A 10,532-nucleotide genomic window follows, 5' to 3' on the forward strand; every position below is an offset into this window, starting at 1 on the left:
GGTCGTCACTCTTTGCACTTCAGCCATTTATTGTTTTTGAAAATAGAAATCTGCTCCTTCAAGGCATAAAAGTTCAAAACTTTCACTCTCTCTTTCTCACATTTGACGTATAACACTTACATTTAAAAAAATATATCATGTAACTGAAATATTTGATACAAAATTGAGTTGAAAAAGCTTATCTAAAATCAGCTCCGAGAGTTTCTCAAGCAAACACAGCTAGGCAGAAGACTTCATTCATAATTTAGTAAATGGTGGTGATAGTGTCTCCTAGCAACAAAAACATTATTGAGAAGAGTTCAACGAGGAAATCGATACCACTCATGTCTGTACAGCAAATATGAAGTTACTGCCAGAAAACAATTAGCTTAGCTTAGCATAAAGACTGCAACCTCAGGAAACAGCTGGCCTGGCTCATTCCAGAGGTAAAACATCTGCCTCCCAGCACCTTGAAAGCATATAACACGTTAAATCTAGTTACTTTTTTGTTCGGGCTCATAACCCCCATATAAAATCGCATATTTTATGTTTTTACACTTTTTGTACGGATTTAACAAACTCAATATAACTTGTTAAATTATTAGCTTTGAGGCCTTTAGAGGTGATGGTAGGCAGATTTTGTTTGACAGAGCCAGGCTAGCTGTTTCCCCCCGTTTCCAGTCTTCGTGCTAAGCTAGGCTAACCGCCTGTTGGCTCCAGTTTCATCTTTACTGTACAGTCTTGATAGTGGTATCGATCTTCTCATCTAACTCAGCAAGAAAGTGAATAAGCGTATTTCCCCAAAATGTCTATCACCTTAAGGCACTAAAATTCACCACACAGTTTTCTAGAGTACAATCACCAAAGCTGTCAGTTTACTTTGCATAGTGAGTATAGAAAATATTCATGGTACCATTAAAAATACAGTAAAGAAAAAAATAAAACTACAACTTTTGTTCCCACCACACACACACTGACAAACACACACAGGACCCTACAGGGTCACTAAACGTTCATAATCTTCATGTATAACGCTGTCCAAGTTTGTCCTCTTGTCTCAGACTTTCCTTGTGTCAAAGGTCACTGCTGCATCTTGAAGTTTTCAACAGTCACTTGAACCTACTGAGATCACTCCTGCAGGCTGCTGCTGTGATGATGTGTGATGGTCCTCTGGTAGTCCTCCGGGGTCGTTATGTGGTCCGTGACTCCCGGGTGCTCGTAGCTGCGGTAGTAGTGGCCGCCCATCTGCTGGGCGTAGTACAGGAGCTGCCTGGCAAACAGCGGCTCCACCTGAAACACAGGAAGGTCAGGCAGATTAGTAAAAGGCTTTAAACTGTCACCTTTTTCCATTGCAGGTAGTTTCTATGAGCTCAGATCAGTATCAAAATAGCTAAGGTAAGTTTGGAAGTTAAAACTATGGTTTGAGAAGTGAAAAATAGGATTTGAAAGTGTAAAAATAACACATGAAAGTCTGTTAGTTCTGTGTTCTCTTAAGTGTTTAAAGGTGCAATGTGTAAGACCTGGCCATATGCTCCAAACAAATGGGCAGCATTTCACCTCTACTACTGGGTCCATACAATCTAAATATGTCTGTCATCAGTCATAAAACAAAAAGACACTTCTAACTAACAGTAGGGCAAGAATACGCGGAATTCAACTAAATCCATTAAAACTAAATTATCTTATAATCTTCACGTGTGGCGTCGGCCTATAGTTTACATTAGCCATCTTTGTGTTCACTGTGTCACTAACCGGGTGCTGAACACAATGTCAGACTGAATAGCAAAGTGAAAACAAACTGGCTATTCAGTCTGATTATCGGGCTGTAACAGTACAGTCTGGTCTCATACTCTGTTTGTAGCTATACCTACAAAAATAAATGCACTGTAATTCGTGTATGAATTGAATTGTCATAATGTCATTAATTCAATTTGTGTGTAATTCACATAATTGTGAACCAGAAAATATAAAGAGCAACAAAAGCCGTGTAGGGAGGAGGTCAGGGTAGATGGGTGGGTCAAAAAATACTGGACTTTTACCCAGGAGACTGGCGTTCGTGTCCCGTGTTAAACCAGAAGTCAACGTTGATTTATTTGTCACGTAACTTGCGTACTGAAGTAACACTACTTCTGGAGTTATTTTAACCCAAACCACGATCTTTTCCTAAACCTAACTAAGCAATTTTGTTGCCTAAACCTAACCAAGTCGATCTTTTCCTAAACCTAACTGAGTAGTTTGGTCTTAACCTAAGTAAGTTGTTTCCTCTTAAGACGGAAGTTTATTTTGAAAAGACTATGCATGTAACGAGCGGAAATTGACACGTGTTGCTGGACATTTGTAGAAAACGAACGACAAAGGAGGAATAACTTTGTCATAAGATATCATACGTACCGTTGTATGAGAATAAGTTAAACAGTAACATATAACAGCTAAGAAACGCTGGAGCACATTGGTCTGAAACTCCACTTTTGGGGTTTTTTGGGGGGGGTTTTCTGGGTCTCAGATCTTCCCAGGTTGAAACGGTGTCAGAAATCCCGTCATCCAAAGCTTGAAATAGCAGATATGAATTGCCCCTTTATTTTCACTTTAAATCACTGAAAAGAATAATCACAGATGTGGTCTGTGATTCAGAGATCTGGAACCAGGCAGGCGTTGAATCTCTGCAAGTCTTGTTCAGTAACTGAATTTAAAGTTTTGAAACATTATGACTATGAAGACTACAAACTTTATAAATCTTCCGTTTTAGCTTTCATATCCTATTTTTCACTTTTCAAACCACATTTGACTTTTTTCAACTAAAATGAAAGTAAACTGAATGTGTGTGGAAGTACTATGAGGAGACATGAGGCCGGGGTTAGTTAAAGAGTACTAATATATGTGTAGAGCAGCTAGTATTGCAGTATGGACATTCACCTGGACTGTTAGGATCCGTCTTTGTCTCTGTGGGTCCAGACACTCGTCTCCAAAACTCAGCAGGACCTGGAAACGAGGCAGCGGCCGACCGTGGAGCCCGTAACTCTGGATCTCTGATAGTCAGGAAAGAGATGAGATCAAATTATTATGAAATGTAAAATACATCTGAACGGGTAGATTCAAATGAATTCAGGAGAATTTCTCTTGAAGTAGCATGACCTTTTGGGGTGATTCAAATGGAAAGTCCTGGTCACACCAAGTATGTAAATACAATTAGCTGTCAGGCTTTTACACAGCTGGGTCTGGCTTAGCATGTGGGTGGGATGAGGTGGCTGTGAAGAACTCATGTGGCTGCCGCCTCATCATGAATTACTACTTATAAGAGTTTGTGTACCACATTTGTCGTGGTTGACAGTGAAAATGACTTTTTGGGGGGATTTGTTTGTCTTGAGTTTTGTTCTTAAATGGCATTTATCCAAAGTGACTTACAGTAAATGAACTAGTTTTTCTGAAAGACGGTTCAGAAACTGAGGCAATCACAAATTTCACTTTTGAAAAATTCCAATAAGCACTGCTGACTTACTGTGAGTTTAGCCTTAGCCCCAGTTTGTGTCTCTTATGCATTAGCGTTACATTCAAGTCACCGAGCTAAGCATCCAATTTGCCAAAAAATAAATAGGCTACATAATACTTTGAAAAACCCAGAAGGTTGATTAACAATACTTTCCACTTGTCTTAAGGTATTTCCAGACTCCTCAATGGCCGGGATGAACAAATATTCAGTCTGCTGCACTACTACTACTACTACAGTCTGCTATTCTATCTTCTACTCTATGTCTCAACTCTTTTATTGTGCAACGTGAAATATTTTTTCATCCAGATGATTGGAGGAGTCTTTGAGGCATCTGAAACTGCTTTCAGAACAGCCATAAGTGTTATTAAACAACTGGGTTTTTCAAAGATCGTCGGCTTTTTATTTTTCGGGAATTTGGATGCTCTGTGAGTCGATAAAACCCGAGAGGCACAAACTGGGACTAGCTCAGCATTAGCTTGAATGGGGTAAATTTTTTGTGTGTTCTTTTTTAGTGCTAGGACAATTCGTTGATTAATCAATTGTAGGGCAAACAAATTGATTTCTAACCTTTGTGTAAGCTTCAATGCGAGTCAATCAAAATAAAATACGTCGCACAACTCTTTTCCAGTACACCGTGCTTACGAAGACGAGATGGCCGAAAACATTCGGTGATTAAAGCATAGGTTACTGGAGAGGAGTTGTACAACATGCTTTAATTTTGAAGAACACTAATCGACAAACATGATATTGTTTAGCATTTATAAAACCAATATGCTAAACATATGCTGCTTCCAGCTTCTTAAATGTGAATATTTGGAGTTTAATATCGTAAATTGATATATCTTTGGATGTGGACTGTTGAATTGAAGATGTCACCTTTAGGAAACTGTGATAGCATTTTTCTACAGTTTTTTTAGATCATAGACTTTCAAAAACAAATCTTCAGATTAAATGATGATGCAACTAGTTTCAGCCTTTTCCTGCTGTCTCACCTGTCAGGTAGTCCTGTGTGTGGAGGAGTCTAGAGGTGACCTCTCTCTCCAGCTTGTTGGGCTTGTCTCCGTACTGGGACACTCCTCCCTGCCAGTACACCCTGCCCTGACACAGCCTCCGGGCGTAGAGTCCGTCTGGGCCCATCCACAGTAACACTCCCCTCTCCAGGGCGGACGGGGGACTCGGGGGACACTCCTCTGCCCTCCTCTGGGTTGAGAGACTGTCCACAGGCAGGGGGACCACCTCAGGACATCCGGGCGGCGGGTAGTGCTTCTCCTCTGGGGAGCAGGGAGTGATGTGGCACCCCTCTGGACTGGAGGTGGTCACCTCCCTCACCAGAGTGTCCCGGAAATATACCGACACATGCAGGCGGAAGTCTGATTGGAGGAGAAGAAGACAGGGATAGGGGTCACGTTAATCTTTTCACACGTTTCTTACAAAAGTTTTGATAATCCGTCATTCGTCAAGCAAAAATGACAAACTTTTGCTGGTTCAAGCTTCTCTATTTTAAGGATTTGGTCCAAACCTATTGAAGTCCAATGTGATTTTATGTAATGACTCTAGTGTCTACCAAACTACAAATATGGATGCTGGAAGCTGTACTGTTGTACTGTAACATGTTTTTATCGCACATGGGCATGCACAGTCTAGCTTTAAACTTGCTAACAGCTTTCTGCTACGTTCACACTACAAGCCACAAAAGTGACAAAACTGCAAGTGTGGTCAGCTACATTGTCACCGAATCGCTGTTGAAGTGTTGCTCAAGCGCTCATTGACGTAGTTATGGTGTTAATAGCACTGGCGACTGGCTGACGGCATTTCTTTAGATGAAAAGGAACAGGGTGAAATAAAAACACATGATTGGTTGACACTTCACCGCGTCATTTGAGCGCTGAAACCAGCTTAGCTTTATTTGTAGCGTGTCACGCCCGTGTCGGGCGTCAGTTTGTCACCGACTTCCATTTAAAATGACTTGCAGAATGTTGTTGTGTCGCCCGTAGTGTGAACACAGCATTAACCTGGAGGCTGGATGCTATGCTACCACAATAACGCCGTCCCGACTGACGGCGCCATCAGCTGTAACCACCGTATGAGAGCAGTGAGGAGCGGCAACTGTGAGCTAGCCAGTGTGGCAAGCTCGCATGCAATAAAAGGCACACAAGGCCGGCCCGGCTATGTCAACAAAGCACAGAGGGAGAGCGACTTCATTCTCTGCTCAGGTAGACATTACTCCTCTATATCTTAACATAGCAAATAGTTGTTTGCTGCTATATTAATGCTCTGGATATTGTATAGAGAATTTAAAAAGCTGCATTAATTAAATTCTTTAAGTCATTTCTGGCCACTAGGGGGCAGACAGACTGCTAGCTACACAGCCAGCACATATCCCTGGCTGTGGTGCTGGGCAGGTAGCGCACAGTAACGCCAACCCATGGGGTTGATGCGAATGGTGATACTAAATCATACAGTAAATGTAAGAATCAAAAATATTTGCGATTGATTTTTTTTACTTTAATTATAGCGCCCTCATTAGGCCAATCAGTGTATATTTTAGGCTTGGAGAAAAAAAAGTGCAGTTGCATTAACCCTCCGAGTTTTCCCAATACCAGAGCAGTGTTATCCAAATCCTCTCTGCAGCTTTGCTTTGATTAACCTTTTTAAGAGATAGATGTAGGCTAAAATTAGGCTACATAGTTTAAACTCACATAGATGTCTGTGTCTTTAGCTATGTCTCTGTGTATGACCATAAACAAAGCACAGTCTTGTACATATGTTGCATATTATGATTTTTCCAGGTATTTATACATTATGTAAAGATGTATTCACCGCTTGGTATTTCTGTTTAAAAGAGTCTGAGGGAGGCTAAACAAGATCTGCAGCCACATTGAAATGCTCAGTTGAGGATGTCACCTGGACCAATAGTACACCGTTCTCCTTCTGATGTCATAGCGTGCAGAGGAGAGAAAAAAGTGAAATGAAAGTGTTTGTTTACCCGAGAGCGCCTCCGCTGATCTGATGCCGGCGTCCAGTGTGAAAGGCGAGGGCTGGTTGTCAGCAGGACCGTACGAGTAAATAGAGGCTCTGAGCTGGTATCCTGCACACACACCGAGCAACAGACAAGAGGTCAACACGGGCACAGAAAGGCACTGCCTGGGATGCTAATAGTTATATTTGAACATTGAGTGCCATACCATTCTCCATGGACGGGCCCTGCCATGGCAGGCTGCGAGGGGGACAGGGACACTGAGTGAAGGGCAGCTCAGGCAGGGAGGCCTGCTCCTGGCAGTAATCTCTCCAGCCACACTCTGGTGTGGGCACGTACTGTGGCATCTACAGACAGACAGACACACAAACAATCAGATGATGTAACTTCTTTCATCGATATTGTTTCATTTATTTCATTCTCAAGACTCCAGCAACTGGAGAGTCTTTGTGCTGTCATGTAAAATCATTTTTATAATGAGCATAAGGGAGCTCCACAGCAGGATTAAATGGTTAGAATTCATTTTATAATGTATTATTGTCTTTGTTAGTAATTAGTAAAATTAGTAGTTCACATTCTACAATTACACACAGTGTTCTTCTTTCAATAGCTTTCGAGCCACTATGTTAAAATTGGACAAATAATTGTAAAAAAATAATCAAATTCAATAAAGCAATTTATTATTATCTACCAGAATTATATTCCTGACAGCATGAAGTGTGACAACTTTAAAATAATGTTGGGAGCTATAATGTACAGTTAACAGTTAAATGTATAAATATTGATTTGAGATTTTCTTTGTAATTTCAGTATTTCCAACAGCACTTGAAGGCAGCACCAGTAAGACTTTGGGATGCAACTCATAAAGCTGTGACCTGTCATCTGGTGCATCCGAGGTCATTCATGCATGCACGGTATGTATGCTTTCTCATCCACAGTTTCTGTTGCACATCCAATCTCTCTCTCTCTCTCTCTCTCTCTCTTGCTCTCTCTCTCTCTCTCTTTTGCTCTCATTTCCATGTGTATGAAAATCACCTGAGTCTGCAGGGCAGGGTAGGGGGAGTGCACCTGAAAGCTCCCTGGACTCAGAGGACTGTCCTCCTGTCGGGGTCCTAAACGCAAGACAGAAAAGAAAAGAAATCCAATCACATTCAGAACTCAGCACAGAAAAAGTTCACATATGTTGACATCATGCAGCATGACCTTCACTGGTGGATGACTTCTTGACTCTTTAAAAATGCATCACTGCACTGAGAAGTCAGTGACCTTTACCAATCACTGATGAGAATTTCCAACTTTTGCCTGATAAAAAACAGTTTACCATAACAACTAACTAACAAATCATAACTACATTGAAGCATACATTCACCCACTTTGGTTAAATTCGACACTGTAAATATGTATGCTGCATTGTCATTTAACTCGTGCTGTGACAAAAGCCCAAAAAACAAAGCTCTATAGTTTGTGAGGTGTTTGAGGTGGGACTGACTTTTCTTGGCACCCTCTGGGATGATGCGGTACACTTTGTACGGGTCTGAGATGTCCAGCTGGCTCCTCTCCACCATCTCCTCAAAGTCATTGCTTTTGTTGAGGGCACAGCGGAGGCGAGTCTTCCAGGTCGGCGGGTCTGGCTTGTCGATCCCCTCCCGAAACTTGCCTTTAAACAGGGCCCAGGCCTGCAGACAGGTCACCAGTAAAACTTAAAAAGAACCCTTAACTAAAGCTTAGCCTGAGAGGTTCTCCAAACTGAACTACAGCAGAGCCAGTAGACATCCTCTCAAGAAAAGCAAAGTTTATATAGAGAGAGCTAAAACAAATTAGTTGAGCAGTCCATCAACATCCAATGTCTCAGATGTGAAGATTTTCTATTTGTCACTGTCTTCCCCAAAACTTATCTTTTGATTTTAGAAGTGTTGTTCAGACAAGACATTTTAAAGTCATATCTGTCTCTGAGGAACTTGTGTGGCATTTTTAAGTAGCATTTTTTTTTAACACTATTTTCTGACATTTAGCCTAAAAGACCAAATAGCAATCAACAAAGTAATGGGCAGACTAATAATATTAATAATAATGAAAATAATCGTTCAGCTCTGCTTATAGAGCTAAAACAATTAGTTGAGTAATCCATCAACATCCAATTTCTCAGATGTGACGATTTTCTATTTGTCACTGTCTTCCTAAAAACTTATCTTTTGATTTTAGAAGTGTTGTTCAGACAAAACATTTTAAAGTCATATTTGTCTCTGGGGAACTTGTGTGGCATTTTTAAATATCATTTTTTAAAAACTATTTTCTGACATTTAGCCTAAAAGACCAAATAGCAATCAACAAAGTAATGGGCAGACTGATAATAATAATGAAAAGAATCGTTCAGCTCTTTTTAATATACAAAGACACTGCAAAGTGATTTAGCCTCCATAGAATATCCAATTTAAAAACATGAAATGTGCAACATAAAACCTAAATGAAGTATATTATGAAAAGCATCATGATGACAAAACAAAAATCAATAGGCTATATATTTCTCTCTTAGTCTCCACTTTATATCACTTTGAAGACTTTAAAAACATGAAATGTGCAACATAAGACCTAAACGAAGCTATAAACCTATTATGAAAAGCTTCATGATGATTTTAAAACATATATCAATAGGCTATATATTTATCTCATAGTCTCCCCTTTATATCACTTTGAAGACTTTAAAAAACATTTTGAACTATGTGTTTTGGTCAGTTTTGCACACTATACTTTTATTCTGAAAGTCCTGTTTTCTTCAGTCTGGATTGGACTAAGCGGAGGATGCGGGTCTCTCTCTCTCACCTTGAAAAGCGCGGCATCCTCATCCCGGTTGTAGTCCTGTTTCCCGGCGTGTTTCCACGGTATCCTGAAGATGCTCTTCTCGTCGTTCTCCCACACCAGACCGGGGTATTTGCTGCTGTCCACCTGCTCGATGAGCCACTGACGCAGCTTCCCGTTACCGCTGCTGCCGGAGCCGCCGGAGTAATCCAACTCTACGTTCATCTCTGTCCAAACACACACACACACACAGGCACGACAACTCAGTACTGCAGCGCAATGTGCTGTGATATGTGTGTTTGAAAGTTTAGCAGAGTAGGATGAGTTCAGTAAAAACTCACTAAAAGGTTAACACCCGGATCTCCCACGCAGCAGACTGACTTGTTGCGCGTAATGAGCTGTTTCTTCTTACCTGTGAAACTCGAAACCCGTCAAGTTTTGAAATCAATCAGTCTCAGAAAGCTCTCATCACTACGGCGGGACCGCTTAAATCCTCCTCCAGCCTATAGCGAGCAGAGGAGGAGGAGACACAGAGAGAGGATGCTGAGGAGGAGGAGGAGGAGGAGGAGGAGGACGCACCTGCTGCTGCTGCTGCTCTCTCTCTCTCTCTCTCTCTCAATTCAATTCACTTCAATTCAATTCAATTTGCTTCATTGATCATGACAAAAACATATATATATATATACATGTATACGATACGATACAACTTTATTGTCAGTTTGCACTGAAATTCATTTTGCATCCATAGGCAGCTCAGTTTGAGAAAAACGTACACATACAGCAGACATACTGTTACCATAAACAGACAGACAAGTAAGACCCATCAGACAAAAAAAACAAAACACATCACAATTATTCATACATAACCCATTACAAAATTATCATCTGTCCTCTGGATTTGCATGTCTTATTTATATATATATATATATATTTATATATATGTATATATATATATATATGTGTGTACAATTCATTAAACAAATTACAATATATAGATATTTAAAAAGAACATGCATGTAAATTGAAGAAAACAACAAAGTAATTAATGTTTGTTGTTTCTGTAAAACAAAAACAAATAAAAAACATCGCTCTCTCTCTCTCTCTCTCTCTCTCTCTCTCTCTCTCTCTCTCTCTCTCTCTCTCTCTCTCTCTCTCTCTCTCTCTCTCTCTCCAGTGAAGCTTATCTGCGCGCACAGCGCAGCAGTGTGATCTCCAGTAAGACACCGTGGGGGGGAAACCCTGCCGGTGTCACTCAGAAGTGTCACACACACACCCGCACACACACACGTGGAA

The 10,532-nt window shown here is 40.7% G+C and overlaps 1 protein-coding gene across 2 annotated transcripts; it reads right to left on the reverse strand.

The window, feature by feature from the left end:
* On the reverse strand, positions 1 to 9,736 carry LOC119487795 (interferon regulatory factor 4-like). 2 transcript variants are annotated; one of them, XM_037768794.1, is made up of 9 exons: positions 9,652 to 9,736; positions 9,264 to 9,466; positions 7,933 to 8,119; positions 7,479 to 7,555; positions 6,652 to 6,790; positions 6,453 to 6,554; positions 4,459 to 4,836; positions 2,893 to 3,005; positions 1 to 1,269 (listed from the first exon to the last, which is right to left on the reverse strand). In XM_037768794.1, the coding sequence occupies exons 2-9, from the start codon at positions 9,462 to 9,464 to the stop codon at positions 1,108 to 1,110; spliced, it is 1,359 nt and encodes a 452-aa protein (XP_037624722.1). In that variant the 5' UTR covers positions 9,465 to 9,466; positions 9,652 to 9,736; the 3' UTR covers positions 1 to 1,107. The 2 variants fall into 2 exon arrangements, with proteins under 2 accessions (XP_037624722.1, XP_037624721.1); XM_037768793.1 differs by having other exon boundaries at positions 9,581 to 9,700.
* Between the last annotated feature and the right edge of the window lie 796 nt (positions 9,737 to 10,532).

This window comes from Sebastes umbrosus, chromosome 5, assembly GCF_015220745.1.
Source record: "Sebastes umbrosus isolate fSebUmb1 chromosome 5, fSebUmb1.pri, whole genome shotgun sequence".
NCBI classification, from domain to species: Eukaryota; Metazoa; Chordata; class Actinopteri; order Perciformes; family Sebastidae; genus Sebastes; species Sebastes umbrosus.

Bases quoted from the DNA above. Each gene is read 5' to 3' on its own strand.
- LOC119487795 (XM_037768794.1), bottom strand. From the start codon at position 9,464: ATGAACGTAGAGTTGGATTACTCCGGCGGCTCCGGCAGCAGCGGTAAC. The intron at 6,791-7,478 runs GTGATTTTCATA...GTCTGTCTGTAG, and splicing joins ACCCTGCCCTGCAGACTCAG to ATGCCACAGTACGTGCCCAC. The intron at 4,837-6,452 runs GTAAACAAACAC...TCCTCCAATCAG, and splicing joins ATCAGCGGAGGCGCTCTCGG to ACTTCCGCCTGCATGTGTCG.